The sequence below is a fragment of the Budorcas taxicolor genome, chromosome 21 (assembly GCF_023091745.1).
Source record: "Budorcas taxicolor isolate Tak-1 chromosome 21, Takin1.1, whole genome shotgun sequence".
Classification (NCBI taxonomy): domain Eukaryota; kingdom Metazoa; phylum Chordata; class Mammalia; order Artiodactyla; family Bovidae; genus Budorcas; species Budorcas taxicolor.
In genome coordinates, this window is record NC_068930.1 from 73,749,349 (window position 1) to 73,773,527 (window position 24,179).

The following is a 24,179-nucleotide window of genomic DNA, read 5'->3' on the forward strand; positions in this document are numbered from 1 at the left end:
ATGAGATGGTTGGATGGCCTCACCGGCTCAATGGACATGAGTTTGAATGTGCTCTGGGAGTTGATGATGGACAGGAAAACCTGGTGTGCTATAGTCCATGGGGTCATAAAAATTTGGACATGACTGAGCAATGGAGCAATGACAAGGCTTGAGTTAGATGATTTTACCCAAGTGTCAGTTAATGTAAGTGTTCTGAGCCTTTTAAGGCAGGTAAAGATAAGCCCTGGTGTTTGGCCTGTGAAGCACATTAAATGGAATTTCAAACTACTTTCAGCTTATGTTGGGCTTATCAAGAAGTAACCAGATGTTAAGTTGAGGGGGTTTGTGCAGACGTCCCAGGCAGCAAGTCTGGCTGCACCGGCTCCTGCCTCTCACAGCTCGGCGCCTGGTCCCTGGCATGTCCCGTGGGCTCTCTGACCTGGGCGGATTCCTCCGAATCCCTTCCCTGTGCTAACTCATGACCTGCCCACTGGCCTGGCTGCAGAGGCCAAGCCCGCATGTCCCCAGCTGCGGGCAGTCCCAGGAGACCCCCCCAGCCTCGGCGACCCTGGGGACTCAGAGCAGAGACTGTCCCTCCAGACGGTCCTGGGCCCTGCTGACTCCCACCCCACTGGGCACCCTCTCAGACCCCCAGCTAGTAGTGTGACCAGAGTAACTCACAGCGAATGCCCACGCTTCACCCCAAGTCTGTCCTGGGATGGGTGCCCAAAAGGCAGCCCTGAACATCCTGCAGCGAAGGCGCCGCACTGAGAAAGCTGCTTCATCGCCAGGAGGGAGCTGGCCAGCTGCGACTGTGAGCACACCCACAGTGCACGCGGCGTGTGCACGGCCTCAGCTCAACCACCTTGAAGGAGTGACTCGTCAAAGAGTGTAGCAATGCACGGATACAATGCGCCTGAGACAGATTAATTTCTCAAACATCCACTTTGAGAATGAATGTAAGTGGGCAGTTGATAGGCTCTGAGTGAAATGCATTCAAACAGGTGCTGCGAACTGCCAGGAGCAGGAGCGCGCTCCCCGCGGAGCCCCAGGAGCCAGCCCTGCCGACGCCTGGACCATGGGTCCCTGCATCTCACTGGGAGAGAGCCAGCTCCTGTTGTCCACACCTGGCCTGTGCTTCTTTGTGGTCACGGCCCTCAGACAATCCTACGGGTCCTGGCGTGAGCCCCTCGGCCTGCGTGAGAGCCGCCCCCTCCCCCCTGCTGGAGGCGCCCTGCGTGCTGTGGAGCCCCTCACCCAATGTTCCCGTCTGATGGGTTGGGCCACAAAATGCCGGGAGCCAGCATGAGGAATCCCACCCATGACAAGGTCATGCGGCAGAGGCCTTGATGGGCAAGGTGAATCAGGCCTCAGGGTTTCCCCCTGGTATTTTCTGAGCATGTACCCCCCAAAATAAGAATCTGCCTGCCTTATTGTACTTTTCTACTTTTCTGACACTCTCTGGAAAAAGTTAATTCAGGGATTCAGTCTCCTGCAAAAGAATGTCTCGGCTTAAAACCCCCTCTGATAACTGTCTGGCTTGCCTAACAGGTTCCCCCGGACCTCTTATAGCTTGTGAATTGCTTACAGCCCCCAACTGTGACAGGCACAAAGCTTAAAGCATCTTAAAGACACAGAGCCTTTTCTAAAGAGCTAAAGATCATATTGGTGACGGATTTCACTGTTGACTCAATGATTGCTGCCAGGCCTCCATAATCTTCATCTTTTAGGCACCTGGGAGGGTGTTAATCAATGTAATCGGGATATGGAAAAAGATATGCAGTAGTTTTGATGTTAGCAACGCTAGACTTCAGAGTCGATTACTCTTCTTTTGTTGTGAGTCACTGTACCCCTTTCACTTGTTATAAACTGCTGTACCTTTGCTGTGTAAGAATGTAACTCTATTTAGTGCTTTCTGAGAGTGGCACCAGATTTTGAGAAGAACAACACAAATAAGTCTTCCAGTTGACAAACTTTTATCAGAAAAAAGGCTGTAAAATGTTAATTGGCCCTTTTGACCGGAAGATGATGTAAATCACCTAAGGCTTGTGTATACAATTAGGTGTGCAGAGAGAAAAGCCCGGTTTTGATAAGAGTCTGGGCTGCTAACGCTGCGTAACTTTGTGTTACCCATTGATCTCTATGTACAATCAAAAAGGTATAAAAGGCCTTCCTAGACAATAGAGGCCGGGCCAGTCGCTGGACTGGTTTCCTCCGTGTCTCCTCTTTACTCTAATTTCAGGCTGAATTCCCATCTGGGGTGTGGAGGCTCACCATCTCTACTTACTTGCCCTGGCTTCTAAGATCCACGCGAGGGGGAGCCCAAGGTGGGGCACCCCCCACCATTCAAGAGGGCGCCGGTGGCCTAACGTAGATGGTGCGAGCTCCTTGTCTGGAACTTTATTGGCTTCCCACGTAAACCAAGTTATTCAGCCTCTTTTCTCCACTAAATTCCTACTACACTATTTCTTCCTAATCTAATCGTATATTTATAAATAAATAAGTTTTTTCCTCGCCTACTCTGTCCCCGCTTCGAATTACCTTGGATCCACCAGGGCTGGACTTCAGCAGGGAAGGCCACCATTTAACCAGAAATGCCTTCCAGGAGCCAACTGCTGGGAGGCGGCCTCCTCTGGGGACCAGGTCCACTCCCACTCCCTTGGACAGTCACTGCCAGGTGCCTGGCAGCTCCGCGAGAGGCATCCTGGGAAGCCCCAGGCCCCCTCCAGCCCCTGAAGCTGCCCCCCTGGAGAGCCAGGTCGCCCTCACCTGGCTCCCTCCTCTGGCCCCCGGGGCCTCGTCTCCGGTCCCACTGCCCACCCTACCCTGGCTGCTGCTGCCACAGCTAGCCTGGACCTCCCCAGGGCCTGAGCCAGCCTCTACCTGGACCCCCGCAGCTTATCTCCGAGGGCTAATTCCTTGTTCCCCTGCCCTGCTGCCAGCTGCCCCCTCTTTCCAGGCCTTTCCTCCATGCCTCTCCAGTCCTGCGCCCTCCCTGTAGCTTCACCTGAGACTTCCTTTCACCCTCCAGTTACCGTCTTCTGGCCGGCAGGCGAAGCCTCACGCTCCCGCAGGGTGCAGCGTGGCTGCACACACACCGGCCCTCCTCCTGAGTCCCTCCTGCACACACCACGCGCACCTGAGGTTGGACAAGCCCTCCCATGGTTGGGATTCCAGGAATGGTGGCAGAGAGGGACAGAGTGTCCTTGGGGCTCGTGGCAGGGTCCCCACGGATGCACACAGTGGCCCCAGCTCAGGCCACCTTGGGAAACCAGTCCTGGGATCTTCTGCAGCTCGGCCATCTTCCTCCATCTGGATCAGCCCCAAGACACGGCCCCTGCGTATCACCATGGGCCTGGGAGGAGACACACGTCCCTTTCCCGCCAGTAACGGGTTCAGCACTCAGGATATGTGGCACACAGGAGTGTGGCTTGGGGGGAAAAAATCCATCACGAGGAAGCGGTTTCATAAGATAAAGTATCCTTGTTTATTTTAAGGCCACAAATGCGACATTGCAAAGCAGGGCCAGGTGGGGCCTATAACTGCAGGCTCCATGCTTGGCCACGGCACTCAGCCGCTCCGAGAAAAGCCAGTTTCTTACAGCTTGAAGCTGGAGAGGATGCGGGGAAGATTTCAGTACAAGCGAACAAGCCACATCGGCCAGGGGCCTGGCCCCAAGGCAGCCCCCCTTGTTCCATCTCTGGTGCCCCGTGTCCTTGGCCGGCCGTCACTTCACCTGCGGGCGGCAGAGACAGCGTGAGTGGGTATGGGGGCACTGGGGGCCTGCGGCCTCACCCCCTCCCCGGGGCCAGGTGGCCTACCTTGAACAGGGTGACCGTGGTGCTGTAGAAGAGGCTCAGGAGGAAGAGCACGATGAAGGTGGAGGCCATGGTGTTGAGGTTCTCGAAGCCTTCCTCCTCAGCGCTCACCTCCCCCTCTGTGGGAGACAGGGCACAGGGTCAGCACGGCTGAGCTGCCTGCAGAGCCCACCCTGGCCCCCCTCGGCCGCGCTGACTCGCCAGAAGGGCTGGGGGACTGCAGAAGCAAGCGGGCAGGCGAGCAGGCGTGTGCCTGCCTCCCCGGCACCCCCGGGGCAGCTGGGAGCTCCGGGCCTTGTCAGGCAGTGTCTTGGCCAGGCGTGGTAGGCCCCTGGCCGCCTGATTCCACAGCCAGCAGGGGCAGAGCGTGGCTGAGGCTGAGCCAAGCAGTGACCCCGAGTGCCTGGCCCAAGGAGCGCCGGGGTGGTAGAGAGCGAAACAGCGCGCACACGCACACACCAGGGTGGGGTCTCACTGAGCTGGAGGCGGGGGGTGGCCCCAGGGTCCTGACTCCTCTGGAGGACACGGGGCCACGGGGGGCTGACAGTGGTGGTGGGGCGTCCTGTCTCTGGTGGTTTGGGGTGGGCTCCCCAGCCAGTGAGGACAAGCCCTGGGGGCAGATGGCCGCCTGTGCCAAGGGGCCCATCCCTCTGGCCTCCATCTCTCTCTGTCTTGGATCCATGGCATGTATGAGAGAGGCCATGTGGGGCCCTGGCTGGGGCCCGGACTGCAGGACTCACAGCTGTGGGATCAGGAGGTCAGATAGACATCTGAGGCCCAGAAAGAGTGACGCTGGGACAAAGGCTTAGGACAGTCACCTAGGTCTGCAGCCGCTACACTGACGGGCCCTTGGTCCCTAGAGAGCCAGGAGTGTAGGGGAGGTCAGGAGTCAGCCTGCAGGGGCACTGGTGTGGTCGGCAGAGGAGACCCCCTCGCCCGTCGGCTCAGTGCCCACCACTCCAGGTTCACGTGCGGCCCTGCAGCTGCCTGCTCCAAGAGGGGCCTCCCAGGCATGGCTCGCTCTGTCAGGACTCGCCTGAGTCTGTCTCTTCACAGGGAAAGGGGAGAACTGGGGCCCTGCCACCTTCACAAGGGCCTGGACTGGGAGAAGCATCCCTCCTGGACATGGGCCCTGAGTTTCCTGAGGAGCTGCCTCTGGCCAGGCCCAGAGTGGCCCTCTGCGCACCCTGCTCTGGGGCTGGGGCTGGGGGCTGTGGAGGAGTCCAGGCTGGGCCGGCCCCCAGGTGTACCTCCAAGGTGAGACAGAGGGACAAGCAGAGCGTGGGTGTGGTGCAGAGGGACCCCGCCAGACAGGGCAGGGAGTGGCCACCGGTGTGCAAGGGCTGGGGTCTGAGTGTGCAAGCCTGGGTGTGCGCAGTGTGTGCGTGTGTGTGTGTGAGCATGTGCACATCTGTGCGTATATGTCTACATGTCCATGGCTTGTCCTCACACACACGTGTGAGCACCCATGCGCATGTGCCTGTGAGTGGCTGTGACTGTGTGTGCTCGGTGTGAGTGTGCGTGTGCATGTGTGTCTGTGTGTCCACATGTTCATGTGTCCATGTCTGTGTGTGTGCCTGCTCACCCAGGTCCATCACATACATGTCTGTGTCACGTGTGCCCATGTCTCTGTCCATGTGCGTGCACATGTGTCTCTCTGCACGTATGTGTGTGACTGTGTGCATGTGTGTGTGTTGCACACCCGTGTGCCCCCAGTGTGGGCATGGAAGTGACTAGAGGCACAGCGAGCATGGGCTCGGCCTGCTGTGAGCATCCCGCAAGGAGCACCGGGGCTCTTGGGCGTGGGTTGGAAGCGAGTGGGGAGGCGGGGGTGCGGATGATGGAGGGTGGTCTGCAAGGTGAGGGCAGACAGCCACAGACCTAGCAGGGAGAGCTTTGCTCACTCACAGCCAGCATCTTTTGAATGGATCTTTTTATTTCTAATTTTTATAAAAGGCAACATCTCACGCATCAGCATGGTTAGACTCATGCACGCACACAGCGACGGTCACCTGGGGGCTCTGACCAGGCGTCAGTAGCAGGTGCTGGCCGTGTCAGACATGACCAGGGACACGTTGTACAGGGTGGGTTTACCGGTGGACTTGTCCACGGTCCGCTCGGTGACCATGTGGGGCAGGGCCTCGTGGCCCACGACGCAGGTGTAGGTCTCCCCTTTGCTCCAGTCCTCCTCGGTCACCGTCAGGATGCTGTGCACGAAGTACACGCTGGGGTCCTGTGGCTCGGGCGCCGGGCTGCTTGTCACGTACTTGCTCTTGGCCACGGGCTCCCCCTTCTGCAGCCACTGCACGAACACGTCCGCGGGCGCGAAGCCCTTCACCAGGCAGGTGACGGAGGCTGACTCCCGCAGGCTCAGCTGTTCCCGCGTTGGAGGCAGCACGTACACGGACGGCGGTTTCATGGCGACGTCTGAGGTGAGGGAGGGGGGCACAGTGGTGAGACTGGGGAGCGTGGGTCCTCTCCTGGCCCTGCCTGCTGTCCTCAGACCCCGGAAGCTGTGGGAGAGTCTGGGGTGGAGGGCAGGGGCGGGGCGGGGCAGGGCCTACCTTTGGGCTTGGAGATAGTCCTCTTTTCTGGGAAGGGCAGGTCCAAGTGGGCCACTGTGCACGTGTACTCCTCTCCGGACTCCCAGTCCTCCGAGCAGACTGAGGCCTCACCCCTGGCGCTGAAGGTGTCGTTGAGGTGTCTCTCAAAAGAAGTGTGGGTCTCCAGGGCCTTGCCATTCTGATGGGACCAGCTGATGTTCAGGCCATCATAGGAGGCCAGGTTTGTGACCAGACAGGAAAGCTTGGCTGACTTCGTGAGGAAGATGTCGGCAAAGGATGGGGGGATGGTGAAGACTCCGATGGGAGACGGTGGTGCTGGAGGTGGGAGAGAGTTGTTTGGAGTGAAGTTAGGTGAAGGGAGAGGTCTGCCCAAACAGCAGGGCCTACTTGGCTGAGTCCCTTGTGAGCCTGGGGCCCTGTTGGAGGGGCGCCGGCCCCCAGCCACCCTGCACAGCCCCTCCTGCCCTTGGCCGCTCTGGGAAGCCAAGGCTCAGGGAGCGGCTGGCACATCTGGGGTGGTGTCTGCAGACCTGAGGGTGAGCACCCCCCAACCAGGGCTGCACTCACTAGTATCACACGAAGAGGATGCGTTCTTCTGGAAGGTTTCCTTGTTGTGTTCCACCTGGCAGGTGTACACGCTCTGGCTGAGCCATTCTCGCTCCGTGACGGTCAGCATGCTGTAGGCCCTGTATGTTATGGGTGAGGTCTGTACAGTCTCCACCTGGCCTTCAGAAATACCAGACACTATCCGCTTTCCATCACGAAACCAGGACAAGGAGATCTGTTTGGGGCTGAAGTCAGTGGCCTGGCAGATGAGGCTGGACTTGCTATTGCCATTACCAGAGAGGCTGTTGCGAGGCGGGACAAAGACACTCACGACGGGGGACAACACTTCCGGCTCTGCAGAGAAGGACAAGGGGTCAGTGGGGCCTGAACCCTCCCCCCCGCACCCAACCACAGGACAGGCCCGACTCACCTGGAGCGACCACCATCACGGTCGTGATGGTCTTTCCTCCCTTGGGGTGCTGGACTTCACACACCAGGTAGCCATCCGTCCCTTGAAAGGCGCTTGAGGAATGCAGGGCCACCTGAGAGGAGGCCGACCACAAGCCATCCCTCAGGACTTCGGGGAAGGTCCAGAATTTCTCGCTGCTGATTGTGCTGTTGTTGAACTTCCAGGAGAAGCTGACAGAATTGGGCACGAAGTCCCGGGCCAGGCAGCCCAGGGCCACCGTGTTCTCATCAGATGGGGAGCTCACACAGGACACCAGGGGGAAGACTTTCGGGTGAGATTCACTTTCTGGGGACCCGAGAGAAGACACAAGAGAAGTGGGGGTGAGAGGCGTCTTGCTGGTCGGGGGTGTGGGCAGCTCCACCTTCTCTCTGGGACAGTGGAGCGGAGGGCGCACTCAGCCCTGCCAGCCCACCCTTACTGCCCACAGCTCAGCCACTTGGGACCTGGCCCGGGGTCTGGGGTCATCAGTAAGACTGATACACTCAGGCCCCCAGTCCTCAGCACAACCAGATCACTGAGGTCAGTACACTCAGGCCCCCAGTCCTCAGCACAACCAGATCACTGAGGTCAGCCCACTGTTGACCAGGACAGTCCAGTAGGGTCAGCTCAGTCCATCTAGACCCACCAGCCTCAGTGGAGGTTAAATGGACCCAAAGCATCTCAACAATTTGCCCAAGTCAAGCCAGCTCAGTGGGTTCACTTCTGCTGGCCCAGTCTCAGCGCTCCGTGGTTAACCCAGCATACCCCTGTTAAGCCGAGGCTAGCCCAGACCAGCTCAGCCCAGCTCAGCTCAGTTCAGCCCAGCTCAGCCCAGCTCAGCCCAGCCCAGCCCAGCTCAGTCCAGCTCAGCCCAGCTTACCCATTCTTCCCAGCTCAACCCAGCCAAGCTCAGCCCAGCTTACCTACTCCGCCCAGCTCAGCCCAGCTCAACCCAGCTCAGCCCAGCTCAGCTCAGTTCAGTTCAGCCCAGCTCACCCACTCTGTCCAGCTCAGGCCGGCTCAACCCAGCTCAGGCCAGCTTAACCCAGCCCAGCCCAGCTCACCCACTCTGCCCAGCTCAGCCCAGTTCAGCCTAGCTCAGCTCAGCTTGGTTCAGCCCAGCTCACCCATTCTTCCCAGCTCAACCCAGCCCAGCTCAGCCCAGCTCAGCTCAGCTCAGGTCAGCCCAGCTCACCCACTCTGCCCAGCTCAGGCCAACTCAACCTAGCTCAACCCAGCCCAGCCTAGCTCACCCACTCTGCCCAGCTCAGCCCAGCAAAGCTCAGCTCAGCTCAGCCCAGGTCAAACCAACTCAGCCCAGTTCAGCCCAGCTCAGCTCAGCTCAGCTCAGCTCAGCCCAGCTCAGCTCAGCTCAGCCCAGCCCAGCCCAGCCCAGCCCAGCTCAGTCCAGCCCAGCCCAGCCCAGCTTAGCTGAGCCCAGCCCAGCCCAGCTCAGCCAAGCCAAGCCCAGCCCAGCTCACCCACTCCGCCCTGCTCAGGCCAGCTCAACCCAGCTCAGGCCAGCCCAGCCCAGCTCACCCACTCTGCCCAGCTCAGCCCAGCAAAGCTCAGCCCAGTTCAGCCCAGCAAAGCTCAGCCCAGCTCAGCCCAGCAAAGCTCAGCCCAGCTCAGCCCAGCTCAATCAAGCCCAGCCCAGCTCATCCCAGCTCACCCCAGCTCACCCACTCCACCTTGCTCAACCCAGCCCAGTTCAGCTTAGCTCAGCCCAGCTCAGCCCAGCTCACCCACTCCACCCTGCTCAGCCCAGCTCAACCCAGCTCAGGCCAGCTCAACCCAGCCCAGCCCAGCTCACCCACTCTGCCCAGCTCAGCCCAGCAAAGCTCAGCCCAGCTCAGCCCAGCTCAGCCCAGCCAAGCTCAGCCCAGCTCAACCAAGCCCAGCTCAGCTCAGCCCAGGTCAAATCAACTCAGCCCAGCTCAGCTTAGCCCACCTCATCCACTCTGCCCAGCTCAGCCCAGCAAAGCTCAGCCCAGCTCAGCCCAGCTCAGCCCAGCAAAGCTCAGCCCAGCTCAGCCCAGCTCACCCACTCCGCCCAGCTCAACCCAGCCCAGTTCAGCTTAGCTCATCCCAGCCCAGCCCAGCTCAGGCCAGCCCAGCCCAGCTCACCCACTCTGCTCAGCTCAGCTCAGCTCAGCTCAGTTTAACCCAGCTCAGCCCAGTTCAACCCAGCCCCCCTCAGCCCAGCTCAGCCACTCCATTCAGCTCAGCCCAGCTCACCCACTCCGCCCAGCTCAACCCAGCCCAGTTCAGCTTAGCTCAGCCAAGCTCACTCACTCCACCCAGCCCAGCCCAGCTCAGCCTAGCCCAGCTCGGCTCAGCTCAGCCCAGCTCAGCCCAGCTCACCCATACCGCCCAGCTCAACCCAGCCCAGTTCAGCTTAGCTCAGCCCAGCTCAGCCCAGCTCACCCACTCCACCCAGCCCAGCCCAGCTCAGCCCAGCTCACCCACTCCACCCTGCTCAGCCCAGCTCAACCAAGCCCAGCCCAGCTCAGCCCAGCTCAGCCCAGCTCACCCACTCCACCCAGCCCAGCCCAGCTCAGCCCAGCTCACCCACTCCACCCTGCTCAGCCCAGCTCAACCAAGCCCAGCCCAGCTCAGCCCAGCTCACCCCAGCTCACCCACTCCACCCTGCTCAGGCCAGCTCAGGCCAGCCCAGCCCAGCTCAGCCTAGCAAAGCTCAGCCAAGCTCAGCCCAGCTCAACCAAGCCCAGCTCAGCTCAGCCCAGGTCAACTCAACTCAGCCCAGCTCAGCTCAGCTCAGCTCAGCTCAACACAGCCCAGCTCACCCACTCCGCCCAGCCCAGCCCAGGTCAGCCCAGCTCACCCACTCTGCTCAGCTCAGCCCAGCTCAGCTCAGTTTAACCCAGCTCAGCCCAGTTCAACCCAGCCCCTCCTCAGCCCAGTTCAGCTACTCCATTCAGCTCAGCCCAGCTCACCCACTCTGCCCAGCTCAGTCCAGCTCTACCCAGCTCAGTCCAGCTCAGCCCAGCTCAGCCAGCTCACCCACTCCTCCCAGCTCAACCCAGCCCATTTCAGCTCAGCTCAGCCCAGCTCACCCACTCCATCCAGCCCAGCCCAGCTCAGCCTAGCCCAGCTCAGCTCAGCTCAGCCCAGCTCAGCCCAGCTCACCCACTCCGCCCATCTCAGCCCAGCTGAGCCCAGCTCAACTCAGCCTAACCCAGCTCAGCCCAGCTCAGCTCAGCCCAGCCCAGTTTAGCCCAGCTCGGTGCAGCCCAGCTCAGCACAGCCCAGCTCAGCCCAGCTCAGCCCAGCTCAACCACTCTGCCCAGCTCCGCTCAACCCAGCTCAGCCCAGCTCAGCTCACCTACTCCGTCCAGCTCAGCTTAGCACAGCTCATCCCAGCTCACTTGCTCAGCACAGCCCAGCTCAGCTCAGCCCAGCCCAGCTTAGCCCAGCTCAGCGCAGCCCAGCTCAGCCCAGCTCAGCCCAGCTCACCCACTCTGCCCAGCTCCGCTCAACCCAGCTCAGCCCAGCTCAGCTCACCTACTCCGTCCAGCTCAGCTTAGCACAGCTCATCCCAGCTCACCTGCTCAGCACAGCCCAGCTCAGCTCAGCCCAGCCCAGCCCAGCTCAGCTCAGCCCAGCTCAGCTCAGCCCAGCTCAGCCCAGCTCAGCCCAGCCCAGCCCAGCTCAGCCCAGCTCAGCGCAGCCCAGCTCAGCTCAGCTCAGCTCAGCCCAGCTCAGCCCAGCTCAGCCCAGCCCAGCTTAGCCCAGCTCAGCCCAGCTCAGCACAGCCCAGCTCAGCTCAGCCCAGCTCAGCCCAGCTCAGCCCAGCCCAGCTTAGCCCAGCTTAGCCCAGCTCAGCGCAGCCCAGCTCAGCGCAGCCCAGCCCAGCGTGGCCCAGCCCGGCCCAGCCCAGCTCAGCCCAGCTCAGCCCAGCTCAGCTCAGCTCAGTTCAACCTAGCTCAGCTCAGCTCAGCTCAGCTCAACCCAGCTCAGCCCAGCTCAGCCCGATTCAACCTGGCTCAGACTGGCTCAGCCCAGCTCAGCTCACCCACTCGGTCCAGCTCAGCTCAGCACAGCTCATCCCAGCTCACCTGCTCAGCTCAGCACAGCTCAGCGCAGCTCAACTCAGCTCAGCTCAGCACAGTTCAGCCTAGCTCACCTGCTGTCGGTGGCCCAGGGCTGCCCTCACAGATGTGAAAGCCCAGTAGTTTTGATGAGAAAGGGTCAGATTCTGGACCTTGGCCTTGGCTAAAGCCCCTGGTCTGCAGACACTGCCCAGCAGGGCTCACCCCTCCCAGCCTCTTCCCGCTTCTCCTCCTGGGAGCCCTCTCGCCCCTTCCCTTGGGCAGCCAATGCCTCCGTTCCCACACCAGGCCCAGCTGGCCCTTCTCCCAGCCGTCAGTCACCGCCACCCTCCACTCTGGGTGAAAAGCTTGCTGGCGACTTTAGCTTCCCTAGAGCGTCTCACAGGCTGAGGCACGCTTGCCACCCTCAGACAGAGGCCCTTTCTCTGCTGAGCAGGCAGCGCAGCTTCTCTGGGAGAGGAGAGCCTGGGCATACGTCCCTGGGGCCTGGCTGTCTGGGTACGTGCTGTGGGCCTGAGTTCCTGCCCTGAGTCTAAAAGAGTCCTGGTGACTAACTGCTCTCTGGCAAATGTCCTCATTAAAAACCACGGGAAATGCCTTTTATCTGAACCTGCTCCCAATTCTGTCTTTATTACAAAGTTCTGCTGAGAAAGAGGATACTCTCTAGCACACAGCGACCATCTGAACCCCAAAGGTGCGTTGAACACCTCAGTGTGGACGCGGGAAGTGGTCCCCGTGGGTGTGAAGCACCCCAGCGTCGCAGGCAGTAGGTATAGATTCCCTTTCAAGTAGAAACAAAAACACTTCATGCAGACGTCCCGGGGCAGCAAGTCTGGCTGCACCGGCTCCTGCCTCTCACAGCTCGGCGCCTGGTCCCTGGCATGTCCCGTGGGCTCTCTGACCTGGGCGGATTCCTCCGAATCCCTTCCCTGTGCTAACTCATGACCTGCCCACTGGCCTGGCTGCAGAGGCCAAGCCCGCACGTCCCCAGCTGTGGGCAGTCCCAGGAGACCCCCCAGCCTCGGCGACCCTGGGGACTCAGAGCAGAGACTGTCCCTCCAGACGGTCCCGGGCCCTGCTGACTCCCACCCCACTGGGCACCCTCTCAGACCCCCGGCTAGTAGTGTAACCAGAGTAACTCACGGCGAACGCCCATGCTTCACCCCAAGTCTGTCCTGGGATGGGTGCCCGAAAGGCAGCCCTGAACATCCTGCAGCGAAGGCGCCGCACTGAGAAAGCTGCTTCATCGCCAGGAGGGAGCCGGCCAGCTGCGACTGTGAGCACACCCACAGTGCATGCGGCGTGTGCACGGCCTCAGCTCAACCACCTTGAAGGAGTGACTCGTCAAAGAGCGTAGCAATGCACGGATACAATGCGCCTGAGACAGATTAATTTCTCAAACATCCACTTTGAGAATGAATGTAAGTGGGCAGTTGACAAGCTAAAGCTGAAGTCGATTCAAACAGCTAGAAGAGGAGCCTCCCAGCCTCGGCCAGCATCTGCGCCTTATTTTAGAAATGCAAATTAGCCAGGTGCTGTTGTGCTCAGTGGAACACTTTCGGTTCTGTGGGGCTGGGCAAAACCAGCCGCAAACCACCTTTGGGGAACCAGAAGCGATAAATTTACCAACTGTTTTTTCTTGCTTCCAAAAACAGACTCTCAGCTTCCTGCCACCTGCTGCAGGTGGTTAGTCCGGCCCGTGGCCATCTTGACTAACTTGGCACCACCAATTACATTAAAAAATAAGCTGAATTTATTATTCTCAAGACAGCCCTGAATTGGGGCCGAGGGCCGATGGAACCTAGTTAGTACTTTTCGGCCAAACTCGTACTCAACTCTCCAAAGCCATGATTCGCAGTTGTTAATTAAATGATAAAAATTTAAAATACTTTAAACATCTCTCTTTTTAAAGTTTCAATTTTCCAGACTATCAGGAGTCGCTTTGAAGATGCCCTGTCTTGGTATTTGCAAGCACACCTCCTCTGGCGAACAGCTTTTCTTTCTCTTAGAGTGGCCTCACAAAGCCCAGCGCCCGTCACCTCCCCAGCCTCCCCTCTCTTGCCACGGTCGGGACACTGCGTGTCCGTCCTCACCTAGACAATTCTCTTCCTACCCAATAAAGAATTTTAAACACAGTCTAGTGCAGAACACACCTCACCCGAGGAGGGCGTTCTCTGCGCCCGCTGCGGGCGGCGCTCCTGAGGCCCTAAGTTATCCAGACACGCTCCTCCGCAGATGCTAGGACCACAGCAAGTTGCCCTGCTGCCAAGGGAGGCCTGGGACTCCCACACTGGTGGCCCTTCCTGCCCAAGCCCCCTCTGAATGCCAGCAAGATTCTGGTTTTTTAAAGCCATCAGAAGATAGAGACTCTGAAATGCACAGGACAGCTGGTCCCTCCTGGCCAGTCTGCCCAGTCCCCCCGGGGAGGAGGGGACAAGGACACATCAGAGGACCAGTGATGCTCAGAAAAATCCCACGAATAGGAGAGAAAGCAAAGGCTCTGGATGGCCGCTCTTACCTGAGGAGACGGTGACCAGGAGTCCTCGGCCCCAGACGTCTACACCGTAGTAATCACAGTGGCGATTATCTCCAGCCTCGCCCAACAAAAACCTCGGGAGCCTGGCAAGGCTCGAGGCACCTGGGCCCCCACCCCATCTCCAGGTGCCACAGGGAAGCCGCTGGTCAAAGTCGCTTGCCTGTGATCCTCTGCTGGCCCCGCCCCCACCTGACTGTGCGAGAGACACTATGTCCCATTCTGGCCCCCAGAGGCCAGACCACCGCCTGCCTGGGCCAGCTGACCATGACCCACAGACACCTAAGTCCAGCCTTGAGCAGCCGCCTGCCCCAGAAAGCGACGGAAGCCCCCGGTCCTGCTCAAGTCAGACAGCCAGACCCGCCAAAGGAGCCGCCTCATACCCACATCGCGGTGTCCTTGGGGCGGGGACCCTCTCCCCAGCTCCCTTTCTTGACCTCCAGAATGCCCCTGGATCTCTGACACCCCAGGCCTCCCCAGGTGCAGTGAAGTGGGGTGGTGAGGGCTCAGCTGAGAAGACAGTGTCCAGGGTCCCTGGCCCCAGTGCTTGAGCCAGTCATTACACTGTGACAGTGATGCTGGGACCCCAAGCACGAGCTCGTGGCCGGCTGAGGCCTCCGGACCACCTCACATGTGGCCTCACGAGGCCAGCACAGCTGGGACCTTGGGAGTCCAGAGCCCAAGGGTGGCTGAGGCCCCCAGAGAAAGCCCTGGCTACAGAGCCCAGGAGGAGAGGGTGCCTGGAGCCTCTGCTCCTTGCTGCTGTAAGCCTGGGCCCCTGGGCCCTCCCCATCTCAGACCCCTGGCTGCCCCAGGCCCTCTAGACCCGACACCCTCGATTTCCCCCAAAGTGCACCAAAACTCTGAGAGAGAGTGAGGAGAGAAGGCTGGTGAGGACTCACCTGAGGAGACGGTGACCAGGATTCCTGGGCCCCAGTAGTCGATATAGTCACAGTGCCATGGGCCCCGTTAGGGGCTGTGCAAAAACCCAAGGCTTGGCGGCCTCTGCTCCCATGCAAAGCCAGGCCCCCAGGTCCACAGAGCCCACTCTGCCTGGCCACATTCCACAGGCAGAGGCGCCACCTCAACAGGGCAGAGAGGCAAACGGCCTCAGAAGCAGATCCCCAGGGGCCACAGAGGGTCTGCCACAGACCAAGGGGCCTCTGGAGACTCCTTTCCCAGCCCAGGACAGAGCGGGCAGAGAGCCGTCTCACCTGAGGAGACTGTGACCGGGGCGCGCTGGCCCCAGGGGTCAAAAGCAATGAGGAAGGACGCCGTCCCGGCTGTCCCCAAGACATGAACCCTTGGGAGGTCAGGCCCAGGGGCCTCCCCTGCCCTCACCACACAGACCCTGACCCCGTCGGGCTCTGCCCACGTTTCCTCCCACCCAGCCAGCTCCTGTCCTCCTCTCAGGCCTCAGCTGCCTCACCTCCAGGGGCTCTGGCAGATCCAAGGGCAGGACCCCACTAGACCAGGACCCTGCCTTGCTCCGGGCATGGTGGGGCTGCACAGACCCAGGGAACTGCCCGAGGCCCAGGCAGCACTGCAAGGGAGACACTGCCCAAGGACACGGTGAGCGGGGCGCGCTGGCCCCAGAGATGCAAGTCCCAGCAGCGTAGCTTCTATTCTGCTGCTTCCCTTCTACAAAAACACACCCTGCCTCCTTGCTGGCCCTGACTCCCATCCCCAGTCCATCCAAGTCCCATTGTCCCCTGACTTGGACACTGGACACCAGATTCTCCTGAGGAGACGGTGACCAGGGCACCCTGGTCCCAGAGATGGAAGTCAGCATAGTCACAGTGGGCTGGCCCTGTGCTGCGGGGCATGGAAATCCACCCAGGGTCCCCAGGAAGCCCCCAGGAGCTGCAAGTCTGTCTTCCTGAAGACACTTGCCCCCCACCCTCGAAGCACCTGCCTGCCTCAGGCCCCTGGTCTGGGATTTGAGCATCTGCTGACTCCTGACCTGCTTTGTTCCCGTGAGGTCACATGCTCCCTGCTCCTCCTGAGGCTCGCCGCCCCAACCCCTGATTCCCTGGGCTCCGTACAACCCGGGCCTTGGGGACTTGGCCCCTCGGCCTGGGCTGGGCCCTGTTCCATGCCCACCTGGGAGGCTCCTCCACCTTCAGCCCAGGTGGCTCTTCTCCAGTGCCTTCAGGCTCCTGGCTGACCTGACCCCATGTGCCCTGACAGGGAACCCTCAGAGTGAGATCCCCCCACTTCCCTGGGGCCGCTCTGCTCAGGGGTTTTTGTAAAGCTGTCAGTTTTTGTGGCCCCACCCAGTTCCTGGCTTGGCCAAAACCCTGAGGGCTGGCCACGGGCGAGCTGGGGCCGGGGGGTCGGCCACGGAGCCCCTTGGAGAGCCCTGCCCACTGATCCCCAGGGCCGTTCCTGGGCTGGACACACAGAGTCTGTCACTGCTAGTGATCCTCACGGGGCCGAAGGTGGCCTGCGCTGGGTCCCTTCTCTTCTGGAAATGGGAGATTCGAGCTGTCTTGCATCAGCCCACACTGGAGCTGTGTTCTCAGCTGGAGAAAGGCCCGTGGGGGCAGTTGGTGGGGGGTGGGCCGGGAGTGTTGCTGGCCCTCTGGGTTGCTGGCCCCTGGGGTCTGTCAGGGGCTCTCTCTGGCCGTGGCTGTGAAGCTGGCAGAAGCCCCTTATTAACTCCACCTCTCACTGGCCTCCATGGGAGCGGCGCCGAGGGGCTGCGGTTGCCCTGCATGCTGGACCACGGGGTGCCCCCAGGGCTGGGGCCTGCCCTGTCCGCCGGCTGCTGTCCTCAGGGAGGAGTTTCAGCTCTAAATGCCCCTGGCAGGCAGGCAGGTGCGAGGGGAGGGGCGTGATGGTTTCAAGGAGAGGATTGCCCCTCTTCCAGACCTGCATGCACCCTAGGGGCTGGAGGGGAGGGGGTCTGCCCTCAACAGCCTCAGAGCTGGGGCAGGGGTGTCAGGAGCCATGGGTGGGCCCTTGGGGGGCCAGGTGTGAGCGTGGTGGGCATGCTCGCCCTTGGACCACTGTTGGCAGTGGGAGAGAAGGGCACAGATATGGCTTGGACTGGGGGGAGTGACCGTGCCCTGGAGGCTTGCTGAGGGAGGGGGGTGAGTGCACAGCATGTTGGGAAGTCTCTCTGTGTCTAAGTCCAGCTGAGGCCACAGCTAGAGGCTGGGCCTTGTGCCCGGAGGAGAATGGCTGGCAGTTTTTGCAGTTGGATTTAAGGTGGCCTGTGATAGCTTGAAGTGTTTGGTGAGTGGTGCCGCTGGTCCCCTTTGTGGTCTCTGAAGGGGAAGGTTTAACTCTGGGACCAAAGACAGTCTCAGTCACCTGAGCTTTGAGTAGAATTTTACTTGAAAGGGACAGAAAAGCTTCTACAGACATCAGAAGAGAGCAGGAGAATACCAGCCTAGTTAAATCTTGTTTCTCAACTGGCTGCTGAGAACAGGTAAGAAGCAAGCCTCAAGGTTGTAAGAGTTCCACCAGACCCTTCCCCAAGGCATATGTCCTGAGCTAACTTCAGTACAAGATTAGCCAGGGGGTTCTGGGCAACATCTCTGGGTGAGATATATACTGTTGCTGTGTAATCAGGGATACAAGTCTTGAGAAATAGGTTCCCAGGCAAGACTCAATAAGCATTAGCATAGAGCCTCAGAGGAGCACTTCCGTGAGTAAGACACTGTGCTGCGTGATCAGCAGCCCCTAAAGAAAGGCCAGTTCTCAGGCAAGATGCTCCGCTGCACAGGCTTAAGGGAAGCACGAGCGAGAAAGTGCACCCACTCCTTACAGGGGCTTGGACTGCCAGCTAAGCTTCAGTTCATCCACCTGGGTGCCCATCGCTCAGTCAGTAAAGAATCTGCCTGCAAGCAGAAGATCCAGGTTTGATTCTTGGGTCGGGAAGATCCCCTGGAGAAAGGAATGGCAACCCACTCCAGTATTTTTGCCTAGAGAATCCCATGGACAGAGGAGCCTGGTAGGCTAGAGTCCATGGGGTCACAAAGAGTCAGACGTGGCTTAGCGACTAAACCACCACCACCACCTGTGTGCCCAGCAAAGAGGCTGAAGGATGGGGGGGGCTTGTTGGGAGACCTGGTTTTGGCTCTGGGGCCTCGTGTCTCCCTTTCAGGAAATGGGGGATGTGGCTGCCCCAGGCCCTCCAGGAAACAACTGCTGTGGCCCTCCTGCGTCTCTGGTTCCTGCTTGGGGGAGGGGAGGTGCCCACGGTGCCCTGCCAGCCCCTCTCACTGGGCTTGCATCTCCAGCCCTGGCCAGCCAGGGCCCTGCTGGCACAGGATCAGCTAGGTCACAGCATCGTGGGCCCTGTGTGGGCGGCAGCCCTGCCCTCGTCTGGCCCCAACAAGTGACAGGATATGGCTTTGACTTTTTGAGCCCTTCAAAGTCTGACCTGCCTCCCCCCTCCACCCCACAACTGCCTCTTCCCAGCAATGGTGTGCAGAGCTTGGGTAAGTGCAGGGGTGGCAGGTCCAGAGCTTGCGGACCATGCAGCTGGCCATGTTCATGCCCAGGCTGGGCTCCTTCTACGGCATCCCATGGCTGAGTTCCGGGACCCCGTCCTGCCCCCACCCTCCTCAAACCAGAGAAAGGACACGATGCTACTGGCAGCAAGTTGCCAGATGACGTGTCTGGATCTCCGTGGTGGAGCAGCTGGACCCGGGTCCACTGGCCATGCTGAGTCAGTCTCCTGTCTTCTGCCCACACTGCTCTGGAGGGTGGGTGACCTACCCCACTCTGGAGCATGAGGCTGTGAAGGTGTCTCTTGACTGGGCTGCCCTAAGCAGGGTGTGGAGTCCAGTTGAGACTGAGGCAGGAGGAAAGGTTGCCCTGGTCACACAGCTGCTTCATCAGAGTCAGGGCACATCCATGCCATTGCTTCTGAAAATAGCCAGTGAGCTACAAGGGCTCTTGGGCCTTGATGTCCAAGGCAGAGGGAAGACCACTGGGTGAGCTGTGATGGGAGGGAGGTCTCAGCTCCTTGAAATTCTGGCTCACAGCGTTTAGGAGATGGAGAAGACAGAGATGACATCTGCTTGGGTGATCAGAGGTCTTGCCTAGGGTGGGGGCTGTGGGTGGGCCCAGGGCTCTCCACAGCCCTGCAGACTTGGTGAGTGAATCCCACTCTAGGACCTTGTTTCCCAGAGCCTGCACTGAGGTAGACCAGATGTCTAGGATGTGGTGAGATTTGGCAAGTGACGAAGACCTTCCCTGAGTTTGTGGGGAGAGTGCTTGTATGAGAGATGCTGCTTCTGAGGGCATCCCCTCATGGACAGGAACTGTTCTGGACACTTGTTCCAGAAGGTGGGTCCTTATGGGCAAAAACACAAGAGGAAAAATTCTTGACACTTCATCGACTAGGTCAGAAGCTATACAAGGGCTATTGCTGCCTCAGTCGATAAATCAATATGTGCAAGAAGTCACCAAAGGGAAAAGAAACTGGGGATCCTTCCATTGACACCCAAAGAGGTGAGCGAAGGAGGGTAAAAACCAGAGGAAAAGGTAACAACTAACAAAGTTTTTAAAAGGTGGTGTGGGGGAGGGGAACCAATACATGCTGTAAGTCTCAAAAGGCAAATTTCAAGAAAACAAAAGATCCTTGTGTCCACTGGCTTGTTTGCCCTTCTGCCCCTACATCCCAGAAGAGGCAGTTGGGGGTTAAGGCTTTGAGAGGTCTCCTAAGTCCTTACGGTCCTGGGAGACGGACACTGACCAGGGGTGCCATGGGACTGCGTGGGAAGGACACCTCCAGCTGCAGGTGACGGAGGCCTGACCTTCACTGGGACGACCAAGGCTGGTGGCCTCCTCACAAATGAGGAGGCGGGGTGGGAGCTTGCTCAAGGCTGAGGGTGTGGGGGCGGGCTGTGTCTCTGAGGACATCTTGGCCACTCCCTCAGGACTATGGGGCAGCTGCCATGGCTGGACGCATGACAGGCCCTCTCTCCCGCCCTGTGGCAGGTAGGAAGAGAGGCAGCAAGTCGCCCCTATGCAGCCTGGCTGTTCATGCAGGAAGGGGAGCCCCGCTGCTTCCACCCCTCCGTGTTCAGAACGATGCTTCACCCACAGGACCCGGGACCCGGGAATGCTCTCCTCTGGGTGATTCTGGGGAGGCAGAGTTGCTTCTGAGTGCCTTCTCTTAGCCTCTTCTTTCTGCCTGGAGACTGGCTGCCATGGGAGCTGCCGGGGAAAGGATGTGAGCAACGTGGATGGGTTTTCAGTGACAGGGCAGGAGTCCCCTGGGCTCAGACCCCAGGGGAGAATCCCCCTGAGAGTGGGACATGCTCATCCCTTCAGTACAGTGACTACACATTTGGCAGGGTCTCAGGGACCATGATGCCCCCTTCACGAACCCTCCTTTGCCCTAAGGTTACATGCATCAGGCCAAGGCCAATGCTTGGGCAACAGTCCCCAGGGGGACCCAAAGCCCTAGGTGGGGCCCAGGCTGTGGACACTCACCCTCCCCTATAGGTCAGGGAGGGGCACCAAGCAGGTGGCCTGGTCACTGCTGTGTGCACTCGCTTGCCTGGATGTGCTCACACTCATTAGTTTGCAGGAATTTGCATGAATTTCTCTGCATGCATTAGCTTGCCTTGCCTAGTCTTATGCGTGTTTGAGGTAGTTTGCCAGCTTTTCCCATGAGGGTGGTCATGACTTGGATTTTGAGGTTCTTTCCTGCTGTGAACTTCTTCATCATTCCCACAGACTCCTGCCACCATAAATTTCCAGCCAATGGTAAAGGGAGGGGCCAGGAGAAGAGACAAGCACCCTTGGAATTCTTGGAAGGCTCCCAGTGACCATGGGGTCTTGACTGACCACCCACACCATGCTGGGAAAAGTGGCTGTCCTGTGGATGAGGTCTCAGGATGGACAGAACCAGAAAACATGGCACACTTGGCTCACACAACAGGAAGGTCCCCCTTGAAGGCATGGTGATGAATTGGCTTTCACATCCAAAGGTGCCCCCGCACTGTCCTCCACCATAACTGACCCACCACAATCAGCCGACATATGGCCAGCTGCCTTTATGCTGGTGGTGCTGCTTCTGCTTGGAGCCATACCAGCTCCCTGTGGCAGGAGGTGTGTGGCAGGAACTGTGGGATGAAACTTGGGGTTTAGAGGACTCAGGAAGAGAAGTGGTGTTGGCTGCACAGAGACAGCCTGAAGGGGCAGGAGTGTGATATGGCTGCAATCAGGGGAGTACATGGAGGGAGTCTGGGCCTGCCTTAGAAGCAAAGCACCATTAGTGAGAGGCATGTGAATGATTGGGCAAGACATGCCTCAGCAAACTTGTTCCCCTTGTGCTGCACAGGACATCAGCCTGGCGGGCTCTGGGGTGTGCCTGACAGGACATCAGCTTGGCAGGCTCCAGGGTGTGCCCGACAGGACACCACCTTGGCAGGCTCTGGGGTGTGCCTGACAGGACACCATCGTGGTGGGTTCTAGGGTGTGCCTGACAGGACACCACCTTGGCGGGCTCCGGGGTGTGCCCCACAGGACACCACCTTGGCGGGCTCCGGGGTGTACCCCACAGGACACCACCTTGGCAGGCTCTGGGGTGTACCTGATAGGACACCACCGTGGTGGGCTCCGGGGTTCGCCTGACAGGACACCACCTTGGTAAGCTCTGGGATGCGATCAATAGGATAGCACCTTGGCAGTTTTTGGGGTGCACTCAACAGGACCACAGTGGCACGTTCAGGAGTATACGTCTCAGCTGCTGCTGCCTCTGCAGGCTCCAGGAGCAGACACAGTGGGTTGCCCGCTCATGGAGGTGGGCAACCATAGCTGAGCCCCAGGGTCTGTTTGACTTAGGAAGCAGGGCTGAGATCTCCTCCCGCAGCTGTGAATTTATCACCATGGCCGTCTTTGTGAACTCAGCAGCTGTAGGTCATCCAGATGGGCAGCAGGTTCTCCAGAAGCTGGAAAGGTCTGTTCTTGGTAGCTGTGGGCTGTGTAGGTGTGTGCGTGCCAATACTGGGCTGGGTCTGGCTCTGAGCTGCCTCCACGGTAGGTCCAGGCACACAACCGCTGTGTTCCTGGAGCCTGCCTTCAGTGGATCTGAGCTGGTGGCCTTGTGAAAACGATGACTGGGGGACACCAGGGCAGGTTGCCAGCATTCCCAGCAATGAGGCGGGGCCAGGGGCAGTGCCAGCAGCAGTGGGCTTTGTGAGCTGTCACATCGGGTGACAGGTGGTGCAGCACGACTCACTCCTGGATGGGCAGCTCCAGAAGAGGGATGCTCAGTGGGTTCTCTCCAGCGGTGGTGCTCCAGCCACACCTACCTCCCACCACAGACCATAACTGCAGCTCAGAAACAGACCCGAGGGCCTCTACTCCAACAGCGAGGGCACAGACTTTTCCCCAACAGGGCTGTGACACCCACAGAGCAAAGTGGAAACCTTGCCCAATGCCCAGTGCACACCTCCTATCAAGGGGATGGCTGATGGCCTGCACACACTGTGGAAAGGGACAGCAGCCATTCACACTAGAAACAGCCTTGGCACCAAAGTATATTAAACCTATGCAGGCTACTCCTTAGAAAGTAGCCAACGGAGACCACAGCAGACAACTGTTTTTCCTAAATTCACAGACTGGGGGAAATATGAGTAACATGAGAATCAGAGAAACCACTCCCACCTAAAAGACCAAGGGAATTCCCCAGAAGGAGCAGATAATGAGACAGACCTCTTGAGCCTAAGGACACCAAGTTCAAAAAGGAAGTAATGAAAATACTGAAGGAATTATGAAAGGCTATCAACAGAAAGGCAGATTACTGTTAAAAGGAATTTAAAACTCAAGGAGGAGCAGGAAAAATTAGAAAATTCCTTTGCTGAGATGAATGCTGAGCTCAAGGCAATGAATAGCAGGATGAATCTAGTAGAAGAAAGAATAAGTGACCTGGAAGATGGACTAGTGAAAGGCATCCAATATAAAGAGCACACAGAAAGCCAATCCCCCCTCCCCCCCAAAAAACAGAAAAACCATATGAAAGCAGTAAGAGGAAAGGCCACCCCAAACACAGCAACCTAAGCAAGATGAAAAGGCAGAGAAATATTCAGCAGGCAAAGGAGTATGATAAAAGCCCACCAAAACAAACAAAAGAGGAGGAGATAGGGAGTCTAGCTGAGAAAGAATTCAGAGTAATGATAGTAAAAATGATCCAAAATCTTGAAAACAAAATGGAGTTACAGATAAATAGTCTGGAGACAAGGATTGAGAAGATGCAAGAAAAGTTTAACAAGGACCTCGGAGAAATAAAAAAGAGTCAATCAATAATGAATATTTATGCAACAACTGAGATCGAAAGCACTCTGGAGGGAACCAACAGTAGAATAACCGAGACAGAATACAGGGTAAGTGAGGTGGAAGATAGACTGGTGGGAATAAGCGAAGCAGAGAGGAAAAAAGAAAAAAGAATCAAAAGAAGTGAGGACAACCTCAGAGACCTCTGGGACAATGTTAAACACCCCAACATTTGAATCATAGGAGGCCCAGAAGAAGACGACAAAAAGAAAGGGCATGAGAAAATACTTGAGGAGATAATAGTTGAAAACTTCCATAAAATGGGGAAGGAAATAGGCACCAAAGTCCAAGAAACCCAGAGAGTCCGAAACAGGATAAACCCAAGGTGAAACACCCCAAGACACATATTAATCAAATTAATGAAGGTCAAACACAAAGAACAAATATTAAAAGCAGCAAGATAAAAACAACAAATATGGGGATGACAAGGGGATCCCATAAGGATAACAGCTGATCTTTCAATAGAAACTCTTCAAGCCAGAAGAGAATGGCAGGACATACTTAAAGTGATGAAAGAAAATAACTTACAACCCAGCAAGGATCTCATTCAAATATGGAAAAATCAAAAGCTTTACAGACAAGCAAAAGCTGAGAGAATTCAGCACCACCAAAACAGCTCTCCAACAAATGCTAAAGGATCTTCTCTAGACAGCAAACACAGAAAAGGGTTATAAATTCGAACCCAAAACAACAAAGTCAATGGCAATGGGATCATACTTATCAATAATTACTTTAAATGTAAATGGGTTGACTTCCCCAACCAAAAGACAAAGACTGGCTGAATGGATACAAAAACAAGACCCCTATACATGCTGTCTACAAGAGACCCACTTCAAAACAAGGGACACATACAGACTGAAAGTGAAGGGCTGGAAACAGATATTTCACACAAAAGGAGACCAAAAGAAAGCAGGA

At 58.1% G+C, this 24,179-nt stretch overlaps 2 gene segments (V, D, J or C); both read right to left on the minus strand.

Annotated features, from left to right (window-relative positions):
* The window catches only part of LOC128067026 (Ig gamma-3 chain C region-like), a 125,589-nt gene extending 110,684 nt beyond the window's left edge, over window positions 1-14,905 (minus strand). Inside the window, exon 1 of the C gene segment in view lies at window positions 14,864-14,905.
* The window catches only part of LOC128067025 (Ig mu chain C region membrane-bound form-like), a 79,472-nt gene continuing 58,825 nt past the window's right edge, over window positions 3,533-24,179 (minus strand). Inside the window, 7 exon segments of the C gene segment in view lie at window positions 3,533-3,715; window positions 3,801-3,916; window positions 5,892-6,224; window positions 6,362-6,676; window positions 6,929-7,261; window positions 7,338-7,661; window positions 13,947-13,985. Coding sequence covers window positions 3,707-3,715; window positions 3,801-3,916; window positions 5,892-6,224; window positions 6,362-6,676; window positions 6,929-7,261; window positions 7,338-7,661; window positions 13,947-13,985 — 1,469 coding nt within the window.